Here is a 19008-nt window from a genome sequence, read left to right as displayed (position 1 = left end):
GTCAGGTCTGCAGGACACTACGCTAATAAGAAATATTTTACCCCAAGTCCCTAAAAGGCACTTCAAACTCCAGCTCCTCCTTGGTTAGGGCCTCAACCTTCTCAATGAAGTTTTTAAAGGCTGTTTTCAGCTTGTGCCTCATCTCTCTTTCCATCTGCAGAAAAAGAAAAATTATAACTAAAAATACCAATTTGATTTTTAAATATAATGTTCTCTTCCAAAATAATTATCATTTGTGTCTTTAACATCAGCTCTCGCTATTTATATCCTGGATATTTCTGGAGCTATGGGAGAAAATGAAGTGCTATGAAGTTTGTTCAATATTACAATAGCAATGATGGAAAATATTAGAATCTGTGGACTAGTGTTTCACCCACTGATTTATCAATAAAACAGCAGTTTGTATAATACAATGGACAGAGGGCTACACTTAAAAGCCAGGCCCAAATCTTGCCTTTGAAATTTTCTAGCTATGTAACCCTGTATCTACCAGAGCCCATCTCTTCACTGTTAAAATGGGAATAATAATACCTCACTCACAGAGCTGTTGTGAAGCTCAAATGTGACATAGGTTAAACACATTGAAAACTGTCTTGTGTACAATGTGCATGAGATTACAATTTTAGTACTGCCTCTTGCTAGCCACTGAGCTCTACTTCAAATTGGTTTAGAATGTCATTAATGTATTACTCCAAGGCACTGGCAACCTAAGAGTTCAGATCTTATCCTATCTTCCCCTCAAATCAGATACGGAATTTTACTGGCCTGCTCAGCATACAGGTCATCTCGGTCGTGCATATGCTGGTGTTTTCCCAAGTCAGTGGTGATTTCTCCCACTTCAGTGTAGAACTGCACATCAGTGTGCCGCTTTTTCCCAAACATGATGGCATTCTGGCAGCAAGAAACAGAAAACATAAAGCAGAAGTCAGAAAACTCAGGCTACACAACAGCAAAAAAGACAACATACAGGGCTGGAAAAATAACTATCTCTATAATGGAAGTAGCACTGGTCCTATTAAGGCACTTCCACATCACACCTGTTAAGAGGATTAGATGCAATTCATTTTTGTGAATAAAGAGCAATATTTTACCTATCTACTGGAATGGATATCTAGAGAGGACCATGCAGGCATGTAAGAGGAGGAACAGATCTTGGGGGAGGTGGATACACTGTGCAAAAGTTGAAGAGAGAGCAGAGTTCAGCTTTCACAGATGGAAAGCGGGGAAAAGAGAGCCCTACTGTATACAGATACCAGATAAAGAAAGACCCTTCCAGACTCTTCTCTTGCCCCCCTCTCCCTAACAGTATACCTTGAGGTGAAAGTGCAGGACAATGATCATTTCCCCATCACATGGCTGGAACAAGGCATGTTTAATGTTATTATAGAGAATATCCACTTTGTCTCCTCGAACTGATGTGAAACGAAAACCTGGGTGGAATAAAGAAACTGAGTGCCTAACAACATCATCAAGTTAAGTAGAATGCTGCAATGCTTCAGAAAAACTGGAAAGGAAACTGCTGATTTTTTTCCCTCTGTAGTATATTATAAATTATATAAACACTATAGAATTTCCCTTTCATTTTACTTCTCAGCTTTTATACCCCTGCCACTGAATCAGAAGAATCCTTACCATTAACATGAGCTTCAAGGGAGCCTTGCATTCTCTTTTGGGCAATGTTGGGTCGGATGTACAGATCCTTCAGCTTGGGATTACTCCGGTTAAGATTGATAACTAGTGAGTCTTGTTTCACAATACCCTGAAGAAACAGAATGAATGGGAATGCAATTATATTCCCAAATATCTATATAAGTAATCTGTGTGACCTTTTTTCTATGCATATGTTCTGCCCCAGTCAAGCACCCCTAAGGCTCACCTCCTTTTCTTTTTCTTCTGCTTCCCGAGTCTTATAGCGTTTTTGAACTTCTTTTATAATTCGAAAAGCATTTTGAAGATTTAAAGCTGGTACAGTCTGCTCTCCAGGTGCCTTCATATTTGAAGCTCGATACGTGCTATGGTAGAAGGGAAAACAAATGTTACAGAAGGAATTGCTTATTGGGTTAGTGAACCCTATTACTATACTCAGGACCTATATGTTTAGTTTAATGTCAAGGGGAGAAAGGATCATATTGAAGAGTGAGAGGATGATGAACAAGATCATACTATATATTTCTTTTTCTTTTCAAAAGGGATGATCTGTAAAAATGGTTAATCTAATCAAAAGGAAGATATGATTAACTTTTCCCCTTGAAGCCAAATAAATGCTCCAAATTTATCCCATCATATCTCAGACAAGGAAAGAATCTATCTTGGCAGCCACAAATTCATTTGGAGGAGGGATCTGGGATTTAACTTCTCTTTAGTGGGTAGTAAGAGTTTATAACCATACTGATTAGATGTCTGCCTTTTTCCAGCAACACCATACAATGACCCTAAATGAATCTTGCAGAAGGAGACATAGTGAGTCTGCTAGACAAAGAGGAACTCAGGTTAGAGGGATCACACTTCAGCCAGTAGGAATTGTGGGTAAGTGGTATCCTGGGACTCACATTTCCTTGACAAATGTAGCCTCTGGATTAGGGAAAATGTTGCCTTCATTTCTGCCCAGAGCACTGCCTGGGCAATAAAAGTTGATTCGCAAGTAGGTGTAGTCTCCTTCCACAGACATACTGATATTCTAGTCAAAGAAAGGGAAGACAAAAACCACACAAAAAAGATTTCTTTTCCATCTAGACATTACGCTGCCTCTCCTTTCCATGGCCAAATTTCTTGAAAAAGTTGTGTATGCTCACTCCAGCTACTTTCTCAATACCCTTGTAATCTGGCTTTTAGTTCAACCAGTTTAAAAAAATCTTTCGCAGGTCACTAATAATCTTAAAATCCCAAAGTCCAATGATCTTTCTTTAGTTTTCGTCCTCTTTCATTTCACTGCAGCATCCAATACTGTTAGTTACCTTCTCTTCTTCTGGCTCTTCTATTTCACTAAGGTACCATTTTCAAAAATCTCTCTCATTGGTAATCCGTCCTTTCTCAGACTCTTAAAGTGTGTGTTCCTCAAGACTGTGGTCTCTGGTTCTTTTCTCTTCTCTCCACACAAGAGGACCTGTCCTTCAGGAATCTCATTTACTCTCTTGTTTTCAATGATTACTTTTATATAGATGAATCCCAAATCTTAGTCCTGACTGCTCTCCCTGAACTTTAAATTCACATTTCTCATTGCCCAGAGACCATCTCCACCTGTATGTCTTGCTGTTATCTTAAACTCTGTAACATATCAAAAGATTTGTGATTTTATCACTCAGAGAACTTCTTCCAAACATAAGTTGTGCATTGTACTCTCCTCCCTCAATATATCATTAGCAAGAGCTGGTGATGAACTGTCTGAATTTAGCTAGGTTAATGGTTTCAAACACTCTCTGAAGCCTTTAAAGCTTACCAGATCTTATGTATTACTGGTGTAGCATTTGAGAACCAAGGGCCCTTTTTTCTTTTTTTTGGATGTTGTCTCCCTATGTCACACTAGGCTAGAAGTGCAACAGTCATCCACAGCCCCACTTCCACTACTGATTGGCACGGGTGCCTTGACCTGTGCAGTTTCTGATATGGACAGGTTTGCCCATCTTTACAAGCTTGGTGGCCCCAGATCCCAGAAGGTCATCACCCTGGTAGCCAGACTTAGTGCAGAAATCTGTTTAGCTCACTGCAGCTAAGACCTACTGAGCTCAAGAGATCCACCAGTCTTGGCCTCCTTGATAGCCAGGATTACAGGCACTTGCTATCATGCCCAATTCATCTTCATGTTATAATAAAGAATTGGTTCTCCAAAACCCGATTCCCCTGATGATTACTATTTCTGCCTGTGTCACCCACATCACCCACCTAGACTATGGCAGTAGTCTTCCAACATGTCTTCAGATTCTAATCACTCTACCCTTCAACTGATCATTTATATCACTGCCAAACTAGTCCTTCTTAGGCATAGATCTGGTAATGTCACTATGCTCTTTAATGGTTTCCTCTGTCCCACAGAATTAAAGTTCAAATTCAACTTCACATACAGAGTTCTTCACAACATAAGACCCTACATTTTTAGCCTTGTCATATTCTACTACTAAAGTCTGAATCAGTTCTGAGGGCAATGACCACATCTTATCTTAATTTATCTCCCTAATCAGAAAAGCCTTTTTGGGTCACTCCACCTTAAGTAACATTTATTTCCAGCCCTCTTTGTCTCTATGTGTAAAAGATCCAATATTTATCACTGCATAGCTTATCGTAATAAGAGTGAATTAAACCCTCAATGTTTAAGAAAAACACAGGTGAAACATCTTTTTCTGAAGTCCCAGGAAAAACCAGGCAGACATATGTGTTGCCAAATAGATTAATCTGAAACATCCATTTTTCTAGGAAGTGAAAATGGGGAGGAAAACACAGAATAATAGGAGTAAAAAGTAGATAGTGAATAAACCCAGAAAAGTGCATTAAAGAAGGCAGGGTTACAAAGAAGGATAGTGTGAAACAACATAGTTATAATGAGTAGAGACAATGATCTTTAAAGAATTTTAGATGAAACCTGGTCTAGCATTTTGTTGTAGTTAATTACCTTGATTGTGGCAATGTGGAAGGGTGTTGCAATGCCAAACACAGGCATTATCACGGTCTCATATTTCTTATCAATATAAATCTTCATTTCACGGATATGTGGTTCCTTAGGCATCAGAGAAGGGTTCTTGTAGGATACATTAGATTTTCGAGCTCTAGGATAGGAACAATAAAAGTGAACAACAAGAGACTTCAGAAGTCTGAGGGCTCAATACCTCTACAGTCATCAACAACCTTCTTACTTCTGGATCTGCTGCTCTCCTTTCTGCTCTGTCAAACGCCTTTTGGCTTCCTCATTGAGTTGTGTGGCCAATTCCTTCTGATGCGCTCTCCTCTTCTCCTCTGCAGTCATCTCATTCTAAGGAGAGGAATAAATCTAAGTTACTAACATATGTAAAACATCCACAGGCAAAGATGTGAATAACTTACAAAGCAGGGGACCTACTCGTGTTCTCTCTGTGAGCAAAGCTGCTCTTGAACCTCGTCCCAAAAGGTCCTCAGCCTCATCTTTCTCTTCTTCCTCTTCTTCTTCATCCTCATTCTGTGGTAAAAAATAAATACATACAAGAATTGAGTTTTCCCCCCATTAGAATGCCTTTAAACAAAATAGCTCCTAAACCTATATACCTTGTTCTTCTTCCTATGCCCTGGGCATCGAACATATGGTTTATGGACAAATACAATCTGTTTGAGATTTTTAGCAAAAATGTTTTATCTAATTATGTGAATGAGCAAATCTATAGCACTTAACCACTAGAAATTTCTAGTTATATGGTCAAATACTCAGTAAATAATGTTTGGATCTGCCCATCTCCACAAAACTGGTCAAACTGAAGTAGAGTGCCATTATCAATGCTGTAATCCTGGAGTGAGGATTGAGTTATGACTTGATTCAATCAAATCTCATGGATCTTAAAGAGTTTTTGTCTTTTAAGTACCAATATTTTCATTGAATTGAACAAAGCTGACTAGTATCATAACTATTCTTTATATTTAAGAATAAAGTTTGTTAAATAGGTTACTTTGGGAGGAGAAAGGAGGGGATTGCTTTTTGTATTGCTATTTAAAAAAAAATTCCTATTTTTGAATAGACAATAGGTCACACATTCCACCTCTTATAAATAAAAAACTGAAGTTGACCGCAAGCATATGGCTTCTTGATGTGATAACAGTACTGAACAAATACGTATGACCATTTCCCTATGCTTTCTCACCTTTAAGAAGATGCCCACATTCTTCACTTTCTTCTTGACAGAAGTAAGAACAACAGCTGGACCATCCTAGGACAAAGAACAGAAGTTCCTGGACACTGCTAGAGATAATGACAGTTTTTCTTCCTTAAACTTAGCACAGTAATACTTTGTACTGAGTGATGTCAATCAACATTTAAGGAATATTAGTTTTCATTTTTTAGATATGGATTACCAAGAATGCAAGCTCATTTAGGGCAGGAGTCGTGTTTGTGTCTATGTATTCACAGTACCTAGTACACCACAGGTGCTTAATAAATGCTGGTGGAATTAATTATCATAAGCAGTGTGGCCCTAAAGCTAATCTACTCAATATTGGTTCAATTCTTTGATCTTAGTTACAAACATTTTTCCTTGAATGCTGACCTAACAATTTTTTCTTAGACAATGATTATCATTCAGGTCACTAAAACAAGTTAATATAATGTGAAAAATAAGATAATTGTGTGAACCACACTAAGTCTATCTTGTGACTCAATTCTGGATCTAGCTCAGTTCCCTCCCCTTCTATTCAATGATAGGTCTAGTCCAATTTCTGTCTTGTGAGAAAAACTATTTAATTATGGGAACTGTGAGAAAATTTTATTGGCTTGTTTGAACCTAGTTGTGCGGCTGGGAAGCTGGACCACCTCTACCTGTTGCTCAGAGACATTTAACTAAAGACCTAGGTTATGTTGACCAGAAGCCCAGTCAGATCCAAAGACTGATGCAAGCAGTTTTTCCACAATTATATATTTCAAGCAGCCCATATGTCTTACCTGAAAACTGGCCCCATACTGATCAATTAGTTACTGCTTCCTTGTTCCTTTAACTGAATACAGACAATTGGGGACAGGCAGAGGAGAGTAGAACACCTCTTTTTCTGATTTCAAGGAATTTTACCTGTTTATTCTTCCCCTTGCAGCTTAGAAAGTCCCTAATCTTTCCTCCAATTAGAAATCAGATTACCTAACCTTGTATTCTGTTCTATATATCTTGTTAACTGTTTTCTTTTAATGCATAAAAATATCTGTACTTGGGGTCCAGTACCAAGTTGAGGAGATCAAGTTCTGATTTGTTACACAATTGCCATGCAATGCTTAATAACTCTAGAAGCCTGAACCACCTTTGTTTCTTCAGTTATTTCAGATTTCACCCATCACAAAAGACCTAACTATGAAATTTGCAGAATTCCAATGGCTCAAATGGTTAACACCTACCTCATCAACAAGAACTGTGTCACCAATGAAAAGGGCATAGGTTTTTTCTTCTGGCTTCTTTCCTTCCTTGTTAGTCAGATCTGAGAATCCCATATTGATGCTAAAAACCATTCCTAAAAGAGAAACAATAGGGACCAATGAAGAACAAAAATTTTATAGAGAACAGGGGAGATGGGACAAAGGAAGTATGATACCTTTAGAAAGAGCAACCATCTTGCACTGCCTCACCTTTTTTCAACTTGTACTGATTTTTACTATTGATTACCAAGGATCCTTCACGAAATTCAATTCCCATTGCAAACCTATAAAAGAAGTAAAGTCAGAATTCTACACAAGCTGAAAATATCTAAATATGGAATATTTGGCAAAACACAAAGGGTATGACTTAGCTCTCACAACTCTTCCGTGATATGGATACTAACAAAACATTATCCTTAGTTTTTCCACAGATAGGGAAGGAACCACAAACATCATTACGTGATTTGTCCACACTGGTCAATCAGTTATGAAGTGGGATTAGGGTGCGTAGCCTTTAGGCTCTTCATATTTAGTCCAGAGATTGTAAAATATATATAAAATCTAAATTAGGTACCTTTTCTACCCCTATAATCAAGCCCTCCCCATTTTTGCTTCCCAGTGCCCATCTTTTCAAACATTTAAATTTTACTACACTAGTCCAAAAATCAAAGCCAGGAACTCTTTCTGTTATACCCACATACACCCACACCCAGTTTGGCTCTCAGAAACTATTAGGGGTACGCTACTAAAATGGCCATGAAGGTAGGCTAAGCTCCACTTCACTCACCCATAACCAGGCCACACGATCCAGTTGTGACAAGCTGGTAACTGGATTTTCAAGCCCTGGCAGCCAACTGAGCCAGCACTTGGTACAGCCTGACACATTTCTTCTCATCTTTCAGAGGCCCAGGAAGAACAAGTATGTACCCTGGAATGGCTTTCATCTAAGAAGATTGCCTAGAATTTTTCAAAAGTAGAACTTAACTGAATATTTTCTACAGGGTACTGCTTAGAATACAGTGTGAAGGGCCCCCTGAAATTATTTCTGCTAGTCATAAATTGACCTAGAAGGATGATTCTATTAGTTACTGCCCACAGAAGAGCTTTAATTCAAAATTATATTTGTATTTTAGAGAATCGCTTACCCAAGATTTTTGGTGATTTTGTTGAGCAGGTCTGGTTTTTGTTTCTTGACCATATCCATGACAGCATTGTATACTTCACATAGCTTCACACCTATGGTCAAAGTAAGTGAGAGGACGGAAGTCTAAGAATATGAGTCTATCAAAAATTCATGTACCTTCTTAAAAAAAGTTACAATTAAAAAACAGTTCCAAACCCAACAAACATCAAATAAATTGAATATTTCCATATATAAAGCATAAAAAAGAGGACTGTACATGAAAGTGGAAATCTCTTCCTTTTAAGTATATAATAACTTCAATGTGGAACTTTCAAAGCTGTCCTAGCTGTGTTTCCACCTGACTTCAAAAATCAACTTTCAAAAAAGTATAAAACCTCACACAGCAAACTTTGTTTTATCTACTTTTCAATCTCTAAGAGGAAGACCAAATCTGGGTTGGGCTAGTGGGAGTTGGCAATTATCATACTAAACCATAAAGTCTGAAATATTTCAAAGTAAGATTTTCACAAGCAGGACAACAGAGCCTCCCCTTTTCCTACCTATCTAGGTTGTGAATGAACATTTCAAATATGAATGTTCTCTAGTTAGCTTAATGAAATGATGAACCAAGACATAGTTTAAGCTATGATCATGGTCTTTACTGGTGGACAGCTAGGTGTTACAGTGCTATCCACTTGGAAGTTCAAATCTAGTTCTAGAAACTTACTAGCTGTGTGACCCTGGACTAATAACTTAACCCTGTTTGCTTCAGTTTTCTCATCTATAAAATGAGCTGGAGAAAGAAATGGCACATTACTCCAGTACCTTTGCCAAGAAAACCCCAACTGGGGTAATGAAGAGTCAGACATGACTAAACAACAATAACAAGGTCTTTGCTAAGGTTTTCTCAAAGTTCATCTTAGAAGAGTGAGGTCAGGAGGCTTTTGTAATAATAGGTGAACAAAAAACTAGAGCTGGTATATAATTGCAGGTCTAGCCATCCAGTAGCTACTTTCTGAATTGTAATAGCATCTAGGTGAGTCTTGGATCCGTTCTGATTTGTTTCAAAAATGAACAGGAGAATTTAGACTTTCTCCTATATTTATTTCTCCATTTCTCTCTATGTACAAATCCTTCCAATATCCTAGCTTCCCGAATTTCCATCAGAATAATGTGAAACAAAGAGAAAAGCAGTATTTATAGGATAAATTTAAAATTGGAGGAATGTAGAAAACCAGTTAAGGGAAAAAGAAAATGGTTTTCTGGGAATGAAACATTTAATTCTGAGGAAAGTAGAAGATAGGAATTAATCTGAGATATACATAAAAACATGCTATTTCTACAAATACGAAAATATCTTTTTTAACTATTCTCAAAATAGATTTACAAGTATTTTAAATGCGCTCCCCAACTCTCCCAATAATTAAAACCAGAAACCAGTTTGTATAGTAGACTGAACAATATGCAGAAATGACACAGCCCATGTTTCTGTACATTTACTCTTAACCTATCTTTTGCAGAAACCTTACCATGTCTCAGTTCCTTCAGCAGCTCTTCCTGTAGCTGGAGCAGAAAGTTGTAATTCTCCTGAACTTCCTGAGGAGGATCTACCATCAGGGTTCGTACGAGATTGGAGCAGTAGGATTTGAAGCGAATACCCATGGCACAGGTGATGGCCCCAAAATGCATGTGGTTCTTGTCACTTGAAACCCAAGATAGAAAACCATGATACTATTAAAGCCAGCAAAGTACTTAGTACCCATAGTATGTAATACATGGGGTCAGTATATTTCTTGGTTCTTGCTCAAAGTGGAATGGTGGCCTAAAGTACAGGGTAAAAACCAACTGTGAAACTGCTGGTATAATTTACAGTGCTCTAGGGAAGCTGGAGATATATTGACTGGAATATATTTATTGAATCCAGTAATATGGGGATAAGGAGCTACTTATCCTGTAGTCCATTGTCAAATGAAAGGAATGTAATTCCCTCAGAAAGGGGGGAATTAGCTCATGGCTGCAGTTATGAGGGTACTGATGAGTGTAAGGCTGCTAGCGACAGTGTTTGAAAGGACAGCTGCTTACCTAACTACACTGAACTTGAGATTATAGTTGCCACCACTCTGGATGATGGGAGGATAACACATCTCCACTGTAGAGGGGTCCGCTCCAGCCAGGTACTTCTTTTCTTCAATGGCCTTCTCCACAGACTCAGCCAATTTGCTGTGACGAACTTTCTATGAATATATCCAGGAAGGAGGCAACAATTATAGGGGTATGCTTCTTATTTCATCCTTTATTATCTGGGGGGCAACATGGTGCCTGATGGCATACAAATCTCAAAAAATAATATAGCAGTCTTGTAACATATGTCATGGGCTTAAATCTTGGGAAGGTTTTTTTTTAAACAGACAAAAAAAAGAAAATATAGTTTCAGTATCTAGAATTAAGATACATTTAAAAAGGCTCAATAATAATAGATATTTTCTCATTTATGATTTCTACTTGCAATTGTTCTTGAAAGAGTCACACCACTATCAAATGACCAAAGTTATATTTTAAGAAATTTTACTATTCAAAACAAATGTACGATCACCCTTCTACTCCTAGAATTACATAATTTTAGTGAATTTCATTTTGTTCTACAGCAGTAGGGAAGCTCTAAGCAGTGTCAATAGACAAAATAATTTTAAGACCGATCTGGTAGGAGAAAGAACCGGTCGGGGAGAACGCTTTTCTTTTCTTAGAAAATTGTAGCAAAACATCCTCTGTAACTATTTAAGATGTACTGGTCATTTACTTTATTTTGTTTAGTTTTTGCAAATCAATTGGGGTTAAGCGACATGCCCAGGGTCAAACAGCAGTAAGTGGCTAAGGCCGGATTTAAACTCAGGTCCTCCTGACTCTAGGGCTGGTTCTCTATCCACTGAGCCACCTACCTGCCCCCATTTACTTAAAAAAAAAAAATCGAGGTGGTGTCTCTCCTGCAGTTACCTCATCTGCATCAACAATTTCCATGACTCTTTCCTTGAAAAATTTGTTGAAGACTTCAGAGGTGATATTAGCTGCTTTCTTCATCAGAGTAAGCTCTCCATCCTCTTTTACAGCTATGGTATATGCCACAACTGCACTGATATCGATCTGTGGATAAAGGAATATGTAACCTGAAATAAGAATACTATTAATGAGATATAGCTAGATAATAAAATCTGTGAGGCTAGGGACTGTGTTCTGATCTTACATCTAGAACTAGAAAGAGCCTTAAAAGCACAGAACCCAGCCTAGCTCCTTTTACACGTCAAATGCTAAAATATTTGTTTAAAGAATCTAAATTAGGTATTAGTAGTAACAAGAAAAAAAATCATTAACTCTCTTGAGTAACCAGCTGTTACAAATACTGTTTCCTCTGACTGGACAAACTTCCAAAAAATGGTCAGAAAAAAATCATTTTGCCAAACCATACCAGGGAAATATGAAGAAATGATCTATTATAACTATAAAACATATTTGACACTCTATATTGTACACACACACACACACACACACACACAAAGTTGGGGAATAGAGGAAACAAATTACCACAAGTTAAGTAAGTCTTAGGAAGACTGTCTCGATTTATTGGTCAAAAGGATTTTCTGGTATTTTGAGGTCCTTGAATATTAATCTTATCCTGACCAAAAAGTGCAAGTATCTCATTTCCTGGAAACTATAAAATATGAAGTACAGTACTCTACTGCTTGAGAATGAATTTACTTCTCTTAAACTACTACGGAACTATCCTCATACTCTCAGCCTTCTTAACCCCACCGTTTTTGGTTTCTTCATCAATTCTCTTACTTTTTCAAAACCCTCTCTGTTAAGGCAGTCATTCCAACTCTTCATGAACTCTCCAGGGAATTTGTCTTTGCTGAATACCCCGATCTTCTTGCCACTCTTGCTCTCTTTAATGGCCTCAATCATTTTGTCGAAGTTGCCCTTGTTACTCTCATTCTAGCAACACCAAAAGGAAGGTGATGTTTATTATTAATATGTAAGAATTAGATCACTCTAACAGTTCTTAGCTATAATGCAGCATTTAGTTAAACCACAAAGCCAAACTTGCACTCAGCATTAATTTCTCCACAGTAGGCTTGATTTACCTAAACTGAAAGGGAAAGGGAAATAATGGCTCACATTCCTTGATGACAGTTATGACTAAGCTGGTTTATTACTAAGCATAAATGAATAATAGCTCAAGAAAGAAAATGATTAAGGGCAGGGAGGCATCAAAAAGACCTTAAACATAAACAACAACAAAATAGATTTTGAAGTACTGGGATTACCATGGTTATGATTAAGTTAACCAGAAAGATATATGGTAACTAATATTAAACATAAATTAAAACAAACCAAAAAACCCCTACCCAGTTTCCATGGAGAATAAGTGCATAATGCTAATGGATTTAGGAGTTTAAAAGTCCAAGAACTTTAATGATGCCCTTCTTTTCTCCCAAATATTTATCAAAGTCTGAATTTAATGCCACATCCTAACACTCTCTCTTTGAATTCCTTCAAAATCCTTATAGAGGTGGGTTTTTTTTTGGTTGGCATTACTGTCACTAAGTTAAATATCTAAGTGTTTGCAATAAATTCTTTTAATTTCTTACTTTTTCTCGAACCAGCAGTGTGATGGCAGGAGCACCATTTGCATTTTCATTACCCTTGGTGTTGGCAATTTGTTTCAAGAACTCTACTTTTTTCTTGCTGGCCATAAAAAGGATCTTGTCATCACAGAACACCATAATGGTATCAGTTAGTTCATAACCAAAGAGCCATGTCTATGGGAAAAGAGAAGAGAAGATACTCATAGGCAGAAATGGAAAATTTAATCAATAAAAATGTTAATTGTATCTTACTATGATTAGGATGGCTCTATCATGGGATATCTGCCTATTCCTGCCCTTGGCTAAAACAGCCAAGAGCAACACCCAAGACCAATTTTGATATTCTTATCTTTCCCTTCCCCTCTCCCATCCTAAATTTTAATTCTGCCAGTGGTACTCAGGGCTAAAAACTGTTAATCCTGTCTTTGATGGCTCCATCTAGTTACCTGAAGGGCAGTAGATTTGGCATAAACAATCTCTTCATCAACACCTACTGAAACAACAATGGCATCAACGTTGGCATACTCATCTTCTCCTTTCTGAAACACAAAGAGCAGAGTATTTGGTCACTTCAGTTTTTTTCAACTACTTATTGCCAAAAGAATACAAACTGAGGTATTTATCCACACCAAGGAAGGGAAGCAATTCCCTCCCCCCTTTCCCCTAGCTTGAGCATCTATTCAGCTCCTGTTATAAACACTGCTCTTCGGTAACTTCTTGAGATAAGGGGAAGACTCGGTGATTTCAGAGCTATTAAGACCCTCTTCCCGTATCTCTGTGTCTATCCTATAGAAGGGTGAAAAAAAATACCCCACCAACTTGACCAATAACTGTCTAAGATCCTATTTCCCCAATTCCACTCTACTTCATTCTGAAGCCCCTAGCTGCCAAAGCAGTTGGAGAATTAAGGCAGCAAACAAATCAAGCACTGAATGAGAAACTGAGCTGGATGGCATGAAGTTCTATAGTGGTTCTTGGCTTATGACAAAAGTAACACCTAAAATAGAAAGCAATTAACAGAATTTTAATGGGATAATTTTTCGTTTTGTTTTTTTTTTAAATGAAATAAACCCTTGTTTTACTCCTCTCCTGTTTAATCCACTCCACCCCCACTTCAAAACACAGTAAAATAGAGGGAAAGATTCTTGTGATGTATTGCATCACTTTAAATCCCCCACTCTCCTATTGTGCTTTGGTCCCACATTTCTCAGATTTACCAATAACTCTCCTTACTCCTGCTTCATAGAATCCATCACTTCCTCAAGTTATAGCCTGAGCACCACCTTCAAACTGAAGTCTTTTCTGATTCCTCCAACTGCTAATCTTCTATCTACTTTGTATTTATTCTATATATGCATACTTGTTAGCTCCTTGAATAGGGATTGCTTCATTCTTTGTATCCCTGGTACCTAGCACAGTGCTTAGCAAACAGGAGGCAATATAATCTTGATAGATTTTCATAAACATCGTACTATACTTAATACTTGTATATTTCGTATTATCCAGTATCTCTGTGGATAATAAAATGCTTTCACTTACTGCTTACAACACCAAGACAGCTAATTACTGAGTTCTTTTGAGAAACTTCTTTTGGAATTTGGAGACAGCTAAAAAATGAAGTCAAATACACCAGGTAAGGATTTATTCTCTTTAATTTCAAAATAAATGACAACTTAAAAAAGCCACAGGAGTACAATTAAGTCCATCTATTTTATTTTACATTTTTCCTTTAATTTTTTTCCCTTTTACTTATTTTTTAAAAATTCATTTATTTTTAGTTTTCAACATTCACTTCCACAAGATTCTGAACTCCAAATTTTCTCCCCATCTCATCCCTCCCCCCCACCCCAAGATGCCATGCATTCTGAATACCCCTTCTCCTAATCTGCCCTCCTTTCTATCTCTCCCCCCCCTCTTATCACCTTCCCCTTCAATTTTCCTGTAGAGCAGGATAGATTTCTATACCCCATTTCCTGTATATCCAATTTTCCAGTTGCATATGATAACAATTTTTTTAAAATCTGTTTTTAAAATGTTGGGCTCCAATTTTTCTCCCTCTCTCCCTCCCCACCTACCCTCATTGACAAGGCAAGCAACTCCATACAGGTTATACAAGTATAGTCACACAAAACACTTCCACAGCAGTCGTGTTGTGAAAAACTAAGTATATTTCCCTTTATCCTATCCTGCCCCCCATTTATTCTATTCTCTCTTTTGACCCCGTCTCTCCTCAGTAGTGTTTGCTTCTAATTGCCCCCTCCCCCAATCTGCCCTCCCCTCTATCAACCCACTGCTCTCTTGCCCCCTTCCTCCCCTATTTTCCTGTAGGGTAAGATAGATTTTCATACCCAACTGTGTATGTTATTCCCTCCTTAAGTCAAATCTGTTGAGAATAAGATTCACTCATTCTCTCTCACCTTCCCCCACTTCCCTTCCACTGTAAAAGCCTTTTCTTGTCTGTTTTAAGTGAGATAATTTACCCCATTCTACCTCTCCCTTTCTCCTTCTCCCAGTATAATCCTCTCTCACCCCTTAATTTTATTCTGCAGATATCACCTCTTCATCTTCAACTCACCCTGTGCCATTCATCCATCCAACCATCTATGTATCTATTTATCTAATTTTTCCCCCTCCAACCACCCTGATACTGACAAAGGTTTCATGAGTTACAAATATCATCTTTCCATGCAGGAATGTAAACAGTCCAACCTTAATAAGTCCCTTATGATATTTCTCTTTCCTATTTGCCTCTTCATATTTCTCTTGAGTCTTGTATCTGAAAGTCAAATTTTCTATTCAAGCTCTGGTCTTTTCAGCAAGAATGCTTAAAAGTCCTCTATTTCACTGAATGTCCATTTTTCCCCCTGAAGGATTATAGTCAGTTTTGCTGGGTAGGTGATTCTTGGTTATAATCCTATCTCCTTTGACCTCTGGAATTATATTACAAGTCCTCCAGTCCCTTAGTGTTAGAAGCTGCTAAATCTTGGGTTATCCTGATTGTGTTTCCATAATAGATGAATTGTTTCTTTCTGGCTGCTTGGACTATTTTCTCCTTGACCTGGGAACTCTAGAATTTGGCTACAATATTCCTAGTTTTCCTTTGGAGATCTCTTTCAGGTGATCGGTAGATTCTTTCAATTTCTAGTTTGCCCTCTGGTTCTAGAACATCAAGACAGTGTTCCTTAATAATTCTTGAAAGATGATGTCTAGGCTCTTTTTTTGATTATGGCTTTCAGATAGTCTAATAATTTTAAAATTATCTCTCCTGGATCTATTTTCCAGGTCAGTTGTTTTTCCAATGAGATATTTTACATTGTTTTCTATTTTTTCATTCTTTCGTTTTTGTTTTACAGTGTCTTGATTTCTCATAAAGTCACTACCTTCCAACTGCACACCACTATAATTTTTAAGGAAGTATTTTCTTCAGTAAGCTTTTGGACTTCCTTTTCCATTTGGCCAGTTTTGCTTTTTAAGGCATTCTTCTCCTCACTGTTTTTTTGGACCTCTTTTGCCATTTGGGTTAGGCTATTTTTAAAGGTGTTATTTTCTTCAGTTTTTTTGGGGTCTCCTTTAGCAAGCTGTTGACTTGTTTTTCATGATTTTCTTACATCACTCTCATTTCTCTTACCAGTTTTTCCTCTACTTCTCTTACTTTCTTCTCAAAATCCTTTTTGAGCTCTTCCATGGCTGGGGACCAATTCATATTTTTCTTGGAGGCTATGGATGTAGGAGCTTTGACTCTGTTGTCTTTTTCTACTTGTATGTTTTGATCTTCTTTGTCACCAAAGATGCTATGGTTTGACTTTTTTTTGGTAAAGTTTGCTCACGATTCCAGCCAATTACTTGAGTTATAACCTCTTTGTTAAGGTAGGGGCCTGCTTCTAGTGTGGAGAATGTACTGTCCCAAGCTTTGGGGGTTTTGTGCAGCTGCTTTCAGAGATACTTCTAGGGACAGTAAATTTTCAGTTCTTCCAAGATTGTATGATCAAGGGCGAGGTGTTTACTCCTTTTCTGGCCTGTGCTCTGGTCTATGAGTGACCACAAGCACTCTTTTCTGTCTTGGAACTGTGAGGATTTGCTCTGCACCACCACACCACTACAAGCTCCACCACGCCAGCACTCTTCCTCACCCCAGGATTGCCACCCAGAACTGTGACCCAGATCCAAGCATGAGCAAAGCAAGAGAATCCTGCACCAGCAGGGAGATCCCTGCAATCCCCCTCTGATTAGCCACTTGATTCCCCCTCATTCTGTGGGCCGGAAGCTCCAGAAGCAGCTGTTGCTCAGGGGCCATGTGTTGGGACTAGGGCTGGGACCGAGCTTTTCTCTCACTGTGGTCACAGACTTTTCCTACTGACCTCCTAAGTTGTCTTTGAAGTTTGTGAGTTGAGAAGTCTGGAAACTGCCACAGCTGGCCATAATTCAGTCCGTTGAGGGCTGCTCCTGGTTCCCTGAGGCCTCTTTTGCCTGCGTGCCCATGCCAAACTGTGTTCCTCTTCCCGCCCTGCATGATACACCTTCCCGATCAAACATCCAGGTTGTCTTGGGCTGGAAATTTGTTTCACTGTCTTTTTGTGGGTTCTGCTGCTTTAGAATTCATTTAGAGCCCCCCCTTTTTTTAAAAACAGGTATTTGGAAGGGTTTGGGGGACAGCTCAAACAAGTCACTGCTTTTACTTTGCCATCTTGGCTCCACCCAAGTCCATCTATTTTAAATGATACTGGAAAATTATTTGGGACTTCAACAGATGAAAAGAAAGCAACTACTTAAAAATTTGGGACTGACAGTATGGGGAATGGAAACAAACCTCAGCAAACTGTTTATATCTGTATTAATTACCTGTTTCTCATAGTTTCCATGGATCACAGAATATGCTATAATCTCCACTGAGAAAACTCTTAACTGTTGTCTGATCCTTTCAAGTGATTATCTTTGAATGTTTTTTTTTTTGAAGACACTGGAACAAAACTAGAATTCAGACTCAGAAGAAAACTCACGTGACCTAATGATATCGAAGAGTATTAGATAAATTTCTTTGTGATATAATGTCAACCAAAAGAAAGAGTGTAACACTTGACCATATACTTGACTAATAATATTACTATTTTGTAATTTAGACTTTACAAAAGGATGGGATAGCTTCAGTTATATCAATGTCCTTTGTTTCCACATTAGTCATTTCTAGAAATATTCTTCCTTCACAAACTTCCTCCCCAGTGGAAACTTCCCTTCTAACAAAGTTAAACAGGCAAAAATATCTGGAAGTGACTAGAACTGACAATGAAAACACCATTCCACCCTAGTAGGTCCTAGCCTACGCCCAGAGAAGAGACATATTTTTCATTATCTGTTCACTGGGATCAATACTAGTTTTTTAACTATTAGAGTTATGACTTCCTTTTAGTCATCTTTTTATTTATATTGCAACAAAAAAGGATCCTGACTGACAATCAGTTTAAGTGCATATTATGTGCAATGCACTGTCCTAGGTACTATGAATAGAAAGACACCCCCCCACCTCCCCACAAAAGAGGCTACTGCCTGCAAAGAGCTTCCAAAGAGTTTTTCATACATGTATAAGATGAATTAAAGAGGATTTTAACACAAGTAACATATAAAAATATCCATATAACATGTAAGAATAATGTAAACTCCTTGAAGAGAATGATTGTTTCATCACCTGTAGCTTTTTGTCTTTAGTGCCCTACACATAGCAGGAATTTAAGAAATGCTTGGGGGATTGAATCTAATTATATTCAAACCAAATATTTAGGGCTGGATGTACCTGAAACACATATAAGTACTTAGAGCACTTCTTGCAGGTTGTATTTCTGGAAAATAAATTATGTGAATAAAATTTTATTTTCCCAAAGAAATGTTTGTGACAAGGGTTTATATTCTTGATTAAAGGCCTCATATCCAACTTAAAAACAACAGAAATGACTATAATCATGGCATTTAATCACCTAATATAAATTACCTGCATTCTCTATAAAGTTTTCTGATGTATGTTCACGTATATAAAATTAAATGGGGTAATATAATAACCAAAAAATAATACTTTATGTTAAAGATCATTATGTAACCATCTTCTAACATCTTTAGAGTTCCTGTGTTATTTTTAACTGAACAAATAAGAATGGGTAACACCTTCATCAAGACCGAGGAAACCAGAA

General features: G+C 37.7%; 1 protein-coding gene across 1 annotated transcript in view; it reads right to left on the bottom strand.

The window, feature by feature from the left end:
* Positions 1-19008, bottom strand: part of SUPT16H (SPT16 homolog, facilitates chromatin remodeling subunit) — a 32609-nt gene that overhangs the window by 9056 nt on the left and 4545 nt on the right. The window contains exons 2-20 of the mRNA XM_021003258.2: positions 13279-13371; positions 12836-13006; positions 12027-12179; positions 11184-11330; positions 10275-10426; positions 9722-9894; positions 8215-8305; positions 7280-7353; positions 7052-7164; positions 5817-5882; positions 5048-5143; positions 4845-4960; positions 4604-4757; positions 2550-2677; positions 1877-2012; positions 1633-1759; positions 1312-1430; positions 766-891; positions 42-154 (exon numbers count right to left, since the gene is read on the bottom strand). Of these exons, the coding sequence (XP_020858917.1) occupies positions 42-154; positions 766-891; positions 1312-1430; positions 1633-1759; positions 1877-2012; positions 2550-2677; positions 4604-4757; positions 4845-4960; positions 5048-5143; positions 5817-5882; positions 7052-7164; positions 7280-7353; positions 8215-8305; positions 9722-9894; positions 10275-10426; positions 11184-11330; positions 12027-12179; positions 12836-13006; positions 13279-13371 (2348 nt within the window). The remainder of the gene's footprint in view (positions 1-41; positions 155-765; positions 892-1311; positions 1431-1632; positions 1760-1876; positions 2013-2549; positions 2678-4603; positions 4758-4844; positions 4961-5047; positions 5144-5816; positions 5883-7051; positions 7165-7279; positions 7354-8214; positions 8306-9721; positions 9895-10274; positions 10427-11183; positions 11331-12026; positions 12180-12835; positions 13007-13278; positions 13372-19008) is intronic.

This window comes from Phascolarctos cinereus, unplaced genomic scaffold (genome assembly GCF_003287225.1).
Source record: "Phascolarctos cinereus isolate Bilbo 61053 unplaced genomic scaffold, phaCin_HiC Scaffold_3;HRSCAF=262, whole genome shotgun sequence".
Lineage (NCBI taxonomy): Eukaryota > Metazoa > Chordata > Mammalia > Diprotodontia > Phascolarctidae > Phascolarctos > Phascolarctos cinereus.
The sequence above is the reverse complement of the archived record's forward strand: the minus strand, read 5'-3'. Positions and strand labels throughout refer to the sequence as shown.